Source organism: Lithobates pipiens, unplaced genomic scaffold (genome assembly GCF_037356315.1).
Source record: "Lithobates pipiens isolate NorthernLeopardFrog02 unplaced genomic scaffold, aLitPip1_a1.2 Scaffold_25, whole genome shotgun sequence".
NCBI classification, from domain to species: Eukaryota; Metazoa; Chordata; class Amphibia; order Anura; family Ranidae; genus Lithobates; species Lithobates pipiens.
The window spans coordinates 9,453,099-9,468,872 of record NW_027507787.1 but is presented as its reverse complement, the minus strand read 5'-3'; the positions used below and the strand labels follow the sequence as shown (position 1 = coordinate 9,468,872).

Sequence of the window (15,774 nt, the reverse complement as noted above, 5' to 3'; positions counted from 1 at the left end):
TATTTTTAAAATCAAAATTTACCTTGTATATGCATAGTCCAGCCATTTTTTCTTTGGAATAAAGTAGGGAAGGATTAGAACCCATGCCAAGTTTCTATTGCTTTCTGTGCCTCTACTAATTTAATTCATCCTTGTCCTTGTGACCAAGACAGAAACAGGAAATCCAAAATTTTACAGTGGTCACCAGAACAAGTGAAAATCCTTTTTCCAAAGGGGCACCTGATCTATTGACAGCTGTCTAAGAAGCCAGTTTCCCTGAATTTGTTGAGTTTTTCATACCTTTACAGGACAGGAAGTAAGAAAAAATGACCCAACTGAAGCGGGAGAGGGAGAGCAGAAAAATACAGTAATGGGTTTTACCCTACCCTATTGTATAAAAACAATAAAGTTTTGGTTATACATACTTTAGTATGTGTAGATGTGAAAAGCATTAAAGTGCTATGGTTTTTCTTCATTTTGTTTACTATACATGTAATGTATCTAATAATCACATTCACATGCAAAGGGTGCCCATGTAATTTAAGTCATTTTAATCAAATCTGCAGAATTTTCACCATCTAAGGTGTAGTCTTTGTGCAGATAACTAAATTGGCCAGGTTTTTTAGAGGCGCAGTGGAACCATAAAGGTAGCCGAACTCAAAGTTGAAGTCCATAACAGGTCATAGAAATAGTCCTTGTAAACAATTCATCAGCATTTTTCTTGAAAGCCTGTGTGTCAACTGAAGAAGCAAATTTCTAAATGCATTATATTATTTAAGTCTACTGATTTATTTTTGAAATGTAATCCTTATTTTTGAAATTTATTTAGGTTATTTGTGGGGTTTTTTTGTTTGCTAAAATCACTGTGTTACTTGCAGGTGTATGCCCAATGATGGAACATCTGTGAACTCATTACCAGGAAGGGGGCCATCCGGTAGGAGTCAAAAAAATAAAATGTGTCCCACCACACTGCCATCTGGTCATGCTGCATCGGACCCCATCAGCAGCCTGGCTGCGTCTGACCTCATTTGGCCTGGCCCCCATCCCATCACTTCCACCTTCACTTCCACCTGTTCCCCTCTCAAAGTTAACAGGAAAACCAAAGGGCTAATTGACGGCCTCACTAAGTTTTTCACTCCATCACCTGAGGGACGCAAATTTCGCAGGCGAATGGTAGACTTTTCTGTGCACTACCGTCCCAGGAAAAAACATAATGACCCAGACTCTTGCACTCTCCATAGGCTGGCAACGAGTACCACTCATGGGCTAGGCAGCCCTCCTCCTCCCTCACAACTTGTTCCCCCACCTGCTCACTCACAAATCTCTTCCCTTTCTGGCTACAGCCCTACCTCACAGCAATCCAGCAACTCTACCACGTCTAATTCACCCCAGAGTTCTTCAAGTCACTCCAGTGCCCCATCACTCAGAAGCCTACCTAGTAACAGTCAGTTGAAGGGGCTGTTTGATGGACTGTCCCATATCTATGCTACTCAGGGCCAGCCACGCCAAAAAAGCCACCCAAGCTATGCACCTCCAAAGCGCCTTCGCCAAAAAGGCAGACTGTACACCTCAACCCACTACTTTGGCAAAAGGGACGCAAGGAGTAGGCTCCTTCTTTCCCACTCCAGCCCTCCAAGTTGGGCAGTGCCTCGGGGTCGGGCATTGAAAGCCATTGCTCAGTACAAGCGCTCCTCATTCTTTATAAAACACAGGACACTAGGCAGGTTAAAGTACAAAGTGGGACCTATAGGGGCGGGAGCCAGGACACCAGGAAAGGTCAGCTTGGCAGACAGAAGGACTAGGACCGTCCAGGATGATGGTAAGCAGAGGCTTTAGAACCCTTTCCTCTGTACTTTTATATTGCACTTTAGCAGTAGCATTTGAACATTTTTGTAACATACTGTGTCACTTGCCTTTTAATGGTAGTGCTGCTAATGCAGTCTTTTCCTCCCTGGTCAGACAACTGTAATTTACAACAAATAAAGCCAAGGCAAACTCAGGATTTCAACTGGCCATAGATTGAAATTTGGCCAGTTCAACAGATAACAGAGTTTAGATCCATCTATGGCCATTCCAGTTTGAAAAAAGTCGATCTAGTGAATCAGCCGGATGGCTAGTAAAGAAAAAATGATCGATCTATGGCCAGCTTTAGTTGTCTATTTTATAGCATGCTTCACTGCTTAACAAGAAGGTGTCCTTTGCATTTTGAAGAACAAAGTTTTGATGCATGAAATAATCTCCAGTAGATTGTTTCAACTGGTCAGGAGTCGGAAGCCTAATTCAGATGGAGGGCACCTAATTGCATTGCTTTAAGGCTCCTGAGACCACTAACATTTGTAGGTAAATATTAGTACATGACTAGTCTGTACAACATCATGAATCATGTAGAACATAGTAAAAAAAAAATTAAAAATATATATAATTCTGTGTATGTATAGAATGTAGCACAAGAATAACAACATTCTATGGAGTACAGTGATTTAAAAGATATTTAAGGCTTATAAATTTAACTTAAAACCTTTTTGTGTGCTTTTTTATGTTTTATATCTTATCTGAAAATAAAGAATTTACAGTCTAAAGTCCTTTCTTCTGCACTCTGTTCAGAACTCCAGATAAAAATAAAAGCAAGCAAATGAAGCCTACAGACAAAGTTGATGATTTTGCCCTGTATATGCATAGTGCAAATTTCCTCAAAAACACAGAAGTGTAAGAGTAAATATAATAACATAGTCTGGAAAACTGTAGAAATGTACTTTTAAAGAGGACCTCCAGGCTCCTTCAGAAAAAATTAAGTCAGCAGCTACAAATACTGTAGCTGTTGACTTTTAATTTTAGGGCACTTGTCCAGGAATCCAGCGGTGTCATCAGCTGAGCCAAGTTTTTAATCGGCTATTGGGTGCTGCCACCGCTGCTATCTTGACTCGGGGAAACTGGCAGTGAAGCTTCCTACTGCACATGCGTGAAGCGTGCAGTGCTTTGTGAACAGGCCGGGTTAGGGGGAAGGAGGGGGGTTGTACTTCTGACTCAGTTCATCTCGGTTAACTGAACTAGAGGTGGGAGTGGGTACCTGTCAAAACCAGGGCAAATGTGACAGCAGAGAGGGGAAGGAGGCAGACGAGCAGAGCCTCCCCTTTTGGGTGGAGCTCTGCTTTAACTTCTATATTGGGGCCCTATTTTATGATCATAATAAAAAAGATACACTCCTAAAAAGAAAATATGGAGACCACTCTTGCTGAACTTTTCTTGAAAATGCAATGAAAGTTGCTTGGTTACAAGTGACTTCAATGTTGCTAACCAAAAACACATGTGCAGAAAGTAAATTCAGAACTTCTGATGTCCATGTTTGTTTTATGTCGGTCATTGGATTAGCAAAACAGCAAGGCGTTGGTCATTGGATTAGCAAAACAGCAAGGCAACTAGCATTTTCAGAAAGAAAAGTCAGAAACTACTGCCTCAATATGCTCTGTTTTCTTAAATGTCTGCGTTATTAGCACAGGTAAAAAAAAATACTACTGTTGCTTCATACCTAATTTTTCCCTTTTCTAGTCTTAGCAGTCTTAGTCTATAGATTTCAGCATAGCTTACCTTGTGTTACTTAACCGCTTTTAGATTTAAATTCCCTCTTTCCACATACTGTGCTCATGTTCTGCCTGGTCTTTCTTACCATTTGATCAATGCTATAGAATAGCTCAGCTATTACCACCTCCCTGACCTCCATATCTTCATTGCTTTGGCTTTTTGGCATGGCTGGTCCAGTGTTCTCCCATATGGCTGCATTATTTGGGTACTGCCTTGTCCCCAACTCTAACTCTGCTTTTCATCAGCTCAACCCATGCACGCTCTTTCATGACTTTCATCATTGCTTGCTTTTATCCTAGTCATTCCACCAAATAATACCTTTTTAACTTTTTCTCTAGCTTGACCTGACTACTTACAGTACAGAGTAGAACTACATGAAATATGTCATTGCAATACTTTTTTATTCTACCAGAACGTTACTATTGTTTAAACATTTCTGTAAATATGCAAATGTACCTGCATTTATTAGTTTAAAATTATGTACACATCTTTGAAGACATGAACACTTTGATCTCCTCTACAACGAAATTCTGCCTCCCACTCAGTAGTAGACAGTACTCAAAATGAAGAGGTGGGAAAGATAAGCTGTTTGATAATGGTTTTAAAATATTTCTTTTATGGCAGTGCAAGGAGGTCTGGACAAGCACAGCTGGTAGCCTGTGAACCTCCAGGGAGGAAGCTGGGCAAAAAGACAGGTGTTAGCCTAGTTACTTGGCTTCTAACACTTGTGTTCCCCTCCAATTTTTCGGTCTCTGGCTTTTTTTCCTTTTCTTTCAGCTCCTCAGGACTTTGTTGTGTGCTGGTGATAACCTTGGCACATGCACCCGAGATTGTGTAACATGTTTCCAGCCGTTTGTTAAAATCCATATTTTTTTTATAGGACTTTTTCCCACCAGATTCCTTGCACTAACACTTATTAGAAAAAAAGCACTCACATTCATTTTGAACTATTGACCTGTATCATTCAAGTGAGCTGAAAGTGATTCTTTATAATGCATAAAAAGGTTCAATATGTTGGGCATATCTAGTGCACATGGAGTAACACACGCAACTGATGCGAATGTAGTTTGTATACAACAGTTGAATCCCCCAGCACTGCCATGGCAACCCATGTAGGAAGCAAGAATATAGAAGGGGACTAAACAACATTTCTTAGTCAACCACAAATGAATCGCCCTCGCTGTCCGAGTAAAGCTGGCCATACATGGATCAAAATTTGACCGGTTCAGCTCCTCCGGAACAGGACTGTCAACATATATTGAAAAAAATCTAACTGTGCTGCTAGCCTATCGGGTGCAGAACAGTGTATTCTGGCAGCAGAGTTGTCCCTCTGCCAGAATGCAATAGAGCAGCGTTGGATTTCCCCTATCCATCTCAAATGTGTGGAGGAAATGGTTTTGTTTTTTTGTTTTATCAGCAAATCTCCAAAAAAAAATCCATCTATGGCCAGCTTAACAATTTTACCAATATTGAAGGAATTTAAATAAGATAGTTCTCTGCTCAAAATGAATGGTGAGCAGGGCTTCTCAGCCTTTCAAATATAAATAATAAAAAAAAAAAGGACCAGGCATACCTTCCCTAACATCTTCATTTGCGGCAGTCCTCTGTCTACTACTATTTATAAAGCATTTCATATAGAACATAATATATTTTACAAGTGACTGTAGACTGTTGCATTATGATGATTTTTATGACCTCAATGAAGATGGAAAATATAAAACATTGTTGATCTATTTTTATGTACTCAGTTCCTTTGTTGAGCTTTGCCTATTTTGTGCAGCCTGTGCTAACTGTTTGCATCGTTGTACAGTCAATAATGATCTTCCACCTTTTTCCTGTTTGCTGTTTTTCAAGGGCTCTTAGTAAGAAGCTTCTATATACATACATTAAGAATATCTAAAGGCAGAGCTTTCACATCAGGTGGAGGAACTTGTGCCAACATCCCAACTAGCATCAATAAATAAAAAAATCTAAATCTTGGCTCTAAATCTAAATTGTGTATGTGTGGTTAGACTTTTTAGGCACCATTTACCTGCAACTCATGTCTCTGACACATAATGTCTGAATAAAAACATTCAAATGTTATAATAAAATTGATGAAATTATCTATAAGATTAAGGCTAACAAGTGATCAGTCACCACACAAGAGTATATAAATTTTCTTTCTATACTCAATGAAACATAAATACCAACAGCTCTTGTATAGCATTTTAGTCCTGTGGATAACCCAAAACATTTAGATGAATTATTCCTTAGGGGATAGAGTGTCTAAAATATCTTGGTTATTACTTTTCTAAACCATATTGACCACATTCAGAACCTTCAATAATACAACACTTGCAAAGAAGAATCAAATTTGCAGGTTCTGTCATCGCTATGTTAAAACCATTGTCAACCTTCCATGCAGTCCACCCCGCCCCTCAGGAGACAACAGAGATGCACATGAAGGGTTGCTCAGAGGACCCCCTGTAAGATTATGGGAGATCGTACTAATAACGTTATCATATAATCACTAAAATCTTAATCCTATACTTCCTATAATCTTACCCACTGAGCATTTCCGTTGTCTCTGGAGGGGCAGAAGCAGACCACGCAGAGGTTTGACAATGGTTTAAACATATGGCTGACCCTGCAAGTTTGTATCTTTAGCAGTGTTGTACAGTATTTATTGAAGGTTCTGATATTTTAATAATGACTCTAACCGCTGAGGAAGAATTCATCTAAACGTATTGGGTTATCCACAAGACTAACATCATATGTTATACAAGATCTGTTGGTATTTATGATATTTGGTGGAACATAGTGTGGAAATCTATATCCTCTTGCGTGAGGATTGAGCACTTCTTTTTACCACCTTGATTTTATATGTAATTTCATGAATTTTGTTATAATAACATTTGAATGTTTTTTTTTCATCCAGACATATGTGTCAGAGACATGAATTGCAGATAATGGCACCTAGGAAGTCCCACCACACATACACAATTTATTATTGATTATGAAAGCCAAAACTTTTCTAGGACTTGAGCATGGGTTATATGCTGCTATTTTCATGCGATTGGACACTGGCAAATAGCTTTACTATCCCCCAATGCACCTTTTTATAACCCTGCCCACTACACAAGGGTCTAGTTTTTTGCTTGTGTCCTTATGTGGTGGACCCCTCCTCCTGCTGGAGAAGGTTTATTTCTATATCTCACCAGTTTTTCCACTTCGTCTGACACTTCTAGACCTGACTGCTTATTGCCTTTTGGCTTGTTAGCAGTCTCTAGATTGAATACTCAATATACATCTTGGAAACCGTACCTGGACCCCACAACAGCAGGGATGGATGGCCTGTAATGTTTACGTTGTGCATTGGTTACTTTGTTCAACACTCACCTTGGTATGTGGCACAACAAGTGAGTTAGTCACAAGGTCCAGGGCCATGGTCCATTCCAATGGCACCCAGACCCTGAAGAACCCTTTAGGGTTATGCCTACCTGGATGTGACCAGCAATATGGATAAAGTAAGACGATGTTTCCCTGTTCCTTTACAAACTGGTTCCTATACATGTTTTGTTAGGTCATTAATTTGATTTGTAGTATAATTACAATATGTACTTTTAATCCTACCAGATACATCAGTGTGTGAAGTACACAAACTGTTAGGAAGCTGGTTAACACCTGGATTATTGAGATTCTTTAAGACTGGACACACTGAACTCCTTTTGTCCACATCCATTCCATGAGTACCCTCCAGTGGAATAGCAGATTAGAGGCACTTGGGAGCTGAAGGACATGGGACAAAGAACAAGAATTTAGCTACAAGCCCTGAGGAAATTCCAAGTCGTTTTCAGTTTGGCCGACACTGCTCTCTCCCTCGATTTGGGCTCCCTCACCATAGAGCCTGTCTGACTGAAGCCTAATTTTCTCAGTTTGATCTACTGCAGAGACTACTGCTCCCTCTGAAAAACTGTGCCATCAGTTATAACTGCTCTTTGGCCACTCTTCCCTAGAGTACAGTATATTCATGTTTTAAATCCTGCCTAGCGCACTTATTTTTGCTGGAGGCAAAGGGGACTCCAACATTTCAGCGAAGGGTGCTGAAGTTTTTTTAATCACCAATCACTGCAGTAGCTAGGTTTCAGCATGTAGACCTTTTTGCCATATACTGGCTATGGTTACCTCATTGAGAGAGTGCTTAGAAGTCTCTAGATACTCCTAGTGCTGCTGAGCCTTCATGTACTCCCATGCTTTTATAGGCACAAAAAATGGCAAGTCCTAGAAAGCTTTTCTCTATTCTTGATTAATCCAGTTGGGATTATTTTTATATAAATTTATATAGATTTTTTTTCACCCTTCCTGGCATTCTCCTATTGACTTTTCCCACTGTTGGCCCAGCCATTCTCACACTAAATCTGTTTCTATTGGCACTAAATAATCTTTTTTGTTTTGAGGGCATTCCTTCTTTTAAGGATTCAGATAATGGGTGCTTGGAAACTGTTGATGTCATCTTTTGCTCCAGCAGGTTCTGCCATGCAGCCAGCTGTTTCTGCCTTAATTATTGCTCGGAGTATGGCAAACTGAAGTGGAGTATGCAATAGCAAACTGCCTTTTGAAATGGATAATCCTGTTCTTTATGCAAAATTATAGCTGTTGTCCTCGTCAATACTATTTTGTAAAGCCGGCATAAGTAATATGAATTGTCGAACTCCACATTGTCTTTTGGTTGACCCTACAATTCTTGAATTGCCCAGGGTATCTGGGTCCAATCGTGACATAATTTTTTCCCATTCTCCCCTTTTATAGGGGCATTTTTGTCATGATGGTCATAGTCAAAAACATGCTTTCATTATCACCCCTCAGTTGCCTCTCCAGGAGAATTTCTCTCAAGTTATGCTGGTGATCTTTCAAGAGTGTCCATGCTCAGTTTTCTCCACTCAAGGTCACTGGGACTCTCCTCATCACCATGTGTGGAAGTTGGCTCCACTGCCTGGAGCCAATTTTACTAATTTCCATGAAATAAAATCTCCCAGGCTTACAGCTCACAAACTTTGCCCTTCTTCCCTATAGCAAAGTTGCAGATGACCAAGTTGCCTGTTTGACAGGCTGAGGAGCCATTCTGCTCTCCTCTTCTCAAAAACCTGACCTTTTGTGTGTCCTGGCTTAGTACTGGTAAAAGTCACATTTGTGCCTGTTGTCAGTACTACTTTTTTCCTTTATTTTTTTTGTTTCCTTCTCTATATGTGGTCTGTAGGTGCCCTGCCATTGGCCTGCCTCCCACTAAACTTCAATTATATGACTGCTCTACAAACTCTCACCTAAAGATTTCCCAGCATCATTAATTCACTTATATTTACCAGTTATGCATCTTCTAACCTCTAGGTTGGAAGCCCAATTTTTTCCTGGGGGCTTGCAGATCGCTTTCCCAATACTCTGCAATCTGCTGTGTGAGGAAGTTCTTGCCTAGTGCAATGATGGGGAAAACCTATGCCAGAACTTTTTCCTGTTCTTCATCTTACAACTTTTGTTTTGTAATTGCCAAATTCCTACCCCTTGGTGCATCATACCTTTCCTTGCCAGAAGTTACTCCTTGTCACTCGCTGCAATTTTGTCTCCCTCAAGGGTCTTTCTTGGATGCGTTTGCCCACGCTGTGAACTCCTTAGAAATGGAGCCTCCTTTTTTCTGTTGCTCCTGGTAGCCTTAGTTCTTCCTCGGCTCATCCTATATTCCTCTCAGGAGCATCCTTTATCTTATGCTTCATGAAGACCAGGTATCCTGGAAGCCAGCCCATCTTGCTTACTTGGGGGTTCTTTCTTTCTGTGGCAATTTTATTCTCTCTTCCTATGTCCTGCCTTGAAGGCATGTCAAATAATTTACGATTCACCTTATGGGGACGGTCAAGATGGTCCTCAGCTGCCTGCCACATCTCCCTTTTGGGAACTGACCTCTTCCTCAGTTTCCTTACATGGTGGTCCCTCTGCCCTTCTTTTTTTTCAGCTGACTGGGTGGTTATTTTGTCAGTTTCTAGTGCCTCCTTCCATACCTGAGCCCATTCTCCCAAAGATATTGGAACTCTTGGGCTTTTTACAGCACCTGCTTTTTCCCCTCAAGTGGCAGGGCCTCCAGCTTGTTTCCATGTTCACATGTTCACATTTTCACATCCATTTTCTTTGACAGGTGGCTGTTTGAGCGGGCCCGTTGACCCTTTTGGGGTTTTTGTCTTGTAGGCCTGTCATGTCTGTTTTTGGTTAATTTGTTGCACACCCATTCAATTCCTTGGGGACATCCCAGGATCTAAGAATTTGTGTACTGTACATTAGGGCAACAATCCTTTCGATGTACCGTATATACTCGAGTATAAGCCGAGATTTTCAGCCTCTTTTTTGAGGCTGAAAGTGCCCCCCTCGGCTTATACTCGAGTCATCGCTGTCTGCCCGCTCGATCAGCGTGTCGAGCAGACAGACAGCGGCCATTCTATGATTCAAAAGCCGCGCCTCCGGCTCCGCCTTCGCCTGTGATAGGCGGAACACTGAATTTCCCAGCAGCCTGTGTTCCGCCTATCACGGGCATCGTCTCATCCTCGTACTACGGACGAGGATGATACGACGTCCGTGATAGGCGGAACACAGGCTGCTGGGAAATTCAGTGTTCCGCCTATCACAGGCGAAGGAGGAGGCGCGGCTTTTGAATTTTACAATGGCCGCCGACGAAGAGGGCACGGGACGGAGGCAAGGCAAGGCACGGCACGGGACGGGACGAAGGCAAGGCACGACACGGGACGGAGGCTCGGGACAAAGGCTCGGGACACAGGTAGGCTGGACACACACACACACACACACACACACACACACACACACACACACACACACACACACACACACACACACACACACACCTGTACTGCCCACTAAACATGATGGGATTTTTGTCGTGGCTATGACGCAAAGTGGCTGCTGGATGGTCTTCTCTGTGTGGGTGGCCAGCGGGAATAAATCTGCGACTCAACTATTCCCTTTTCCCTGCCAAACTGAATGGGTCCTCAGCCCTGGTTCACACTATATTGCCATGCAGCTAACACTGCAAACCCTATTCATTTCCGCACTGCGTTTTGCGATCTGCTGCGGGTGTAGGTGCAGGTAGGCTGGACACACACACACACACACACACACACACACACACGGATGGAGACACACACACACGGATGGATGGATGGATGGAGACACACACACACACACAGGGATGGATGGATACACACACACACAGGGATGGATGGATGGATGGAGACACACACACACAGGGATGGATGGATGGAGACACACACACACAGGGATGGATGGATGGATGGATGGAGACACACACACACAGGGATGGATGGATGGACACACACACACACAGGGATGGATGGACGGACACACAGGGATGGACGGACACACAGGGATGGACGGACACACAGGGATGGACGGACACACACACAGGGATGGACAGGCATGTCTCACCCTCGGCTTATACACGAGTCAATAAGTTTGCCAGTTTTTTTGGGGGTAAATTGGGGGCCTCGGCTTATATTCGGGTCGGCCTATACTCGAGTATATACGGTACCTGTACATCAATTATTTGAAGTACAATACAGGGCAAAAGTCCCTCACCTCTATTTTTTTTCTTACTGCTTGCCAGTTAACTAGAGCCTCAAAAAGTGGGCAGGGTTTTATGGGTAACTAGGGGGCGGTCCCAGCAATGCATTTTGCTGGTGTGCAGTCACTTGAAGGTAGCACTATAATAACACAACAGTGAGACTCAACACCTGTGTCCTGTAGTGTATTCCAATATATGGAATTTACAGGTACCGCAATATTCCTATTTTTTGGGATAGAGTAATGGAGGCTAAAACCCTTGTGTGATTTTTTTTTTTTTTTTTTGGGGGGGGGGGGGGGTTTGTTTTTTGTTTTTTTCCCCATTTGTGTCTGAATAGGGACAGTTCGCTTCCTGTCTGTAGACTTAACTGAAAGTGAGAGTATATCATTTCAATAATGGGGAAATCCCCTCTTTAAGCAGTTGTCATGGGAACAAGTGTCTGCATTGGAAGATTTCACCTCTATTTCTGTTGTAGTGACAATTCCAGATTTTTTATTTTTCCCACTTTCACCTGTTTGATAGGGTTAATCTCCCCAACGGGGACACAGACAGTAATAAAAACCTGACAGTTGTTTTAACTCGTCATCACTCTATTCAAATCAAACAACATTTTTTGCTTATGGTTATACTTTAAAGTGGAAATTTAGTCCAAAAATGTAAATTGATCAATAACTCCATGCTGGTTCCTTTTGCAGGTATAGCTGTGTAAAACATTAAAAACAAGTGCCTATACTGTTTAAAATACAGTAAGGCCCTGTCTCACCCTGCTCTGTACAACCTCAGTTCTCCTGTGTTCTTGGCACTGTGCTGATAATCAGAAATTCACTCGAGGCCAATCTGCTGACAGCTTAAAAATTTACTGCTGCTGAGAGAGGATACAAGAGGAATGACACAATGTGCTGCGGGAACACACATTAAGGAAAGACAAAAGAAAAGCAGGAGGTGACGGAACAAACTCTACTACCAGTGACACACAAGAGTTAAACTTACAAGCTTCGTGTCTTCTCTTACTTCCCTGATATTTCCTCCTTTCTCCCTATTGAGAATGTTAGCACTGTTAGGCTTACCATGTACATTAGCCTACCCTGGCCACGGAAAAACATAACATGTTTTTGTCGCATTTTTCTGTGGCCAGCGGTCAAAACGTTCCTATCCTGAACGCGATTCTTCCTCGTTCAGGAGAAGGTTTAACTTCACCTGAAGGCGGCAGCTCCTAAACTCTGCTAAAAAAAAAACCTATGTGTACATGGACACAGACTTTTATGGAGTTGAGTTTAGGAGCTTTGGTAAAAAAAAAAAAAAAAAAAAAATAGCCTTCCTCTCTAAAGCTAAGTCAAAAAGTGATGTCGTTTTTGAGACTAAGGAGAGTGAGCATGTGTTAAAGGGGTTATAAAGGCAGAAGTTTTTCTATCTTAATGCCTTCTGTGCATTAAGATAAAAAAGCCTTCTGTGTTCATCAGCCCCTCTAATACGTACCTGAGGTCCCTCTAGCTCCATCAATGTTGTAGGAATGTCTCGGCTGTCTGGGACTTCTCTGCTCTTTGGCTGAGAGCAGCGTGGCACCATTGGCTCCCACTGCTGTCAATCAAATTCAGTCAGCCAATGAGAATAGAAAGGGGCCGCAGCTCCGTGTCTGAGCGGACACAGGGAGCTTTGACTCGGCTCAGGTGCCCCCATATCAAGCTGCTTACTGAGGGGACACCCAACAGGAGGGAGGGGCCGGGCTGCTCTGTGCAAATGCACTTCACATTGCAGATAAGTGTATATATATATATTTTTTTTTTTCATTAAAAAGAACAATAGATGAGGCTTGACAATCACTTTAAGGAAGTGGGCTTCAACAAAATAGCGGCCTCCAGCAAGAAGAGAATAGAACCGATGCTGGAGGCTATTTACAGCACATGCTACATTTTTATTGCATAATTATTAATGTGGAATATATGTTCTTTTGTTAAAGAAAATATATTTTTGTCAAACTGTTTATGGGTAAAATGTTGCTTTAAGCACTATATTGCCAACTGCAAATGGCATTTAAAGAGGAAGTAAACCCTGATGGGTTTACTTCCTCTTTCATTACCTGCAAAGGCAAAGCATAATGGACTACTATGCATCGCATAGTAGTCCATTATGTGTCACTTACCTGACACAGGAGCCAGCAAAGTCACCGCTGTCCCCTGTAGTCCGGTGCATCCATCTTCTCGGTGGGGTCTCGCAGCTCCGCCGCTGTCATTCGGCGAAGCCGCGATGACGTCACTCCCGCGCACGTGTGCAGGAGCCGTCACGCGCGGCATCTTCGTCGTTGACGATGCAGCGCTCAGTGCGCCTGCGCGCCGCAGTCTACGGCGCATGAGCCGTAGACAGCGGTGCCCGTCTTTGGGCAAATATCTCCTAAACCGTATAGGTTAAGGAGATATTTCTTGGACCTACAGGTAAGCCTTAATCTAGGCTTACCTGTAGGTCAAAGTGTGTTGTAAGGGTTTACAACCACTTTCAAGGCAAGGGACTTGAAGCTGACAATGTTCTGATTTCCAGAGTTTGTTTGAAATTGAGTATGACTGTTAAGGGTCTTTGTATAAACCATTTATCCTACAGATGTCTTAAGCATTCACACAAGCACAGTGAATGATCATAGTATCAGTTTTTTTTTGTTTTTTTGTGATTGAGATGTTTTAAAAAAAATTGCATTATGGAGCTGCTTATCATAGAATCATATTACAGACTATACGGTGATCATTTATTTTACAGATGCAAATTCTTAAGACATCCCAGCAGTTTTTTTTTTTTTTTTATATATATATATATATATATATATATATACACAGATCCCTTTGGGTTTCCAGGCATCTGTTTGGATCAGCCCTTTTACAGAACTTCCTTTGATTTTTGTTACTTGACTAGTCCTTACTACCTACCACAAGTATTATTTTCCTGGTAGTTGCTGGTAAAAGTATTCTGCAGTCAAGGTAAATGCCTTTCTGACGCTGCATACTCATTTCAGAGCATTAAAAGGCCTATACATTTATCACAGTCAGTATCTGCCTTGGTATTAGCATGCAGCCTGTATCTGACTGGCAACTTGCGTCAGTTGGGCATTTTAATAAAAATAAAGTTAAAAAAGGTTCACTTTAAATAGGTTACAATTTAATCTCGGGGTAAATATATTTACTCTAGAATGTTTAACAATGGCATATTGAACGCTTTCTTGAACAAAGATGACTGAAAGGGTACCAGCAACTAAAACCCCAAGTCCAAAAAAGTTGGGACGCTGTGTAAAATCTACATAAGAACATAATGCAATGATTTCCTAATCTCCTAAACCAATATTTTACTCACACTAGAAAATGGAAGACATATCAAATGTTTAAACTGAGAAAATGTACCATTTTAAGAAATAGACGTTTTGAAATTGATGGTGGCAACATATCTCAAATAGAACTTGGGACAGGCAACCATGGTGTAGCATCCCTTTCGTCTTAACACCCTGTAAGCATCTGGAAACTGAGAAAACCAGTTGCTAGAGTTTTTGGAGAGGATTGTTTTTGCCTGATTTAGAAATCAGAATGCTCAATAGTCCTGCGTCGTAGTTGACCTATTTTTTGTTTCAAAAGGCACCAACTAGGTTTAATTGGTGAAAGGTCTGGACTGTAGGCAGGCCAGTTAAGCACCCAGGCTCTTCTACTGCAAAGCCATGCTGTTATAATAGATGCAGTATGCGGGTTAGCATTGTCCTGCTAAAATATGCAAAGCATTCTCTGAAAAAGATGTCCTCTGGATGGGAGCATATGTTGCTCTAAAACCTAGATTTATCTTTCAGCGTTGGTAGTACCTTTCCAGACATGCAAACTGCCCATTCCATACGCGTTAATGCACCCTCCTATCATCAGAGATGCAGGCCCATGGTTGCTAAAAGCAATGTAAAACTTTCATCTGACCACAGCACAGTTTCCCACTTTAAATGAGCTTTGGCCCAGAGAAGACTTTTTTCAGGATCCTGTTCAGATATAACTTCTTCTTTGCAGGATTGAGCATCACCTTGCATTTTTGGATGGTATGGTCACCTCTGTTCAGACAGTGATTTGGAAGAATTCCAGCTGTGCCAATATAGTAATGTCCATCACAGAATAATGCATATTTTTAATGCCATGCCGTCTGAGGACCTGAAGATCATGGGCATCCAGTATTTTGAGCTTGTCCCTTGTGCACAGATTTCTCCAGATTCTCTGAATCTTTTGATATGTACTGTAGATGATATATTTAAAGTCTGCAATTTTATGCCGAGGAACATTATTCTGAAATTGTTCAGTTTTTTTTTTTAATGTAAATTTTCAGATTGGTGAGCCTCTGCCCAGCTTCCAAGACACTCTATATTTCTAAGATTAAATATTTTTTTTTTACATCCAATTAACCTAATTAAATTGCAAAATGTTCTTTCAGCTCTGTCTTTTTAGTACCACTTTGCCAGATTTTTTTGTTGCCCTGTCACAACTTTTTTGAGATGTTGCTCTTGAGATGTTACTACATTTTCTCAAATTAAATTTTGATAGTGTGAACAAAATATGGGTTTGAGATTTGCAAAGCTTTGCATTCTGTTTTTATGC

The 15,774-nt window shown here is 41.4% G+C and overlaps 1 protein-coding gene across 5 annotated transcripts in view; it reads left to right on the top strand.

The window, feature by feature from the left end:
• KAT6B (lysine acetyltransferase 6B) overlaps positions 1-15,774 on the top strand; it is a 199,231-nt gene that overhangs the window by 114,673 nt on the left and 68,784 nt on the right. For 3 of the 5 annotated variants that reach the window (XM_077454037.1, XM_077454038.1, XM_077454041.1), the window contains one exon: positions 858-1,798. In XM_077454037.1, coding sequence (XP_077310163.1) covers positions 858-1,798 — 941 coding nt within the window. The remainder of the gene's footprint in view (positions 1-857; positions 1,799-15,774) is intronic. The other 2 variants (XM_077454040.1, XM_077454039.1) reach the window with 1 other exon arrangement.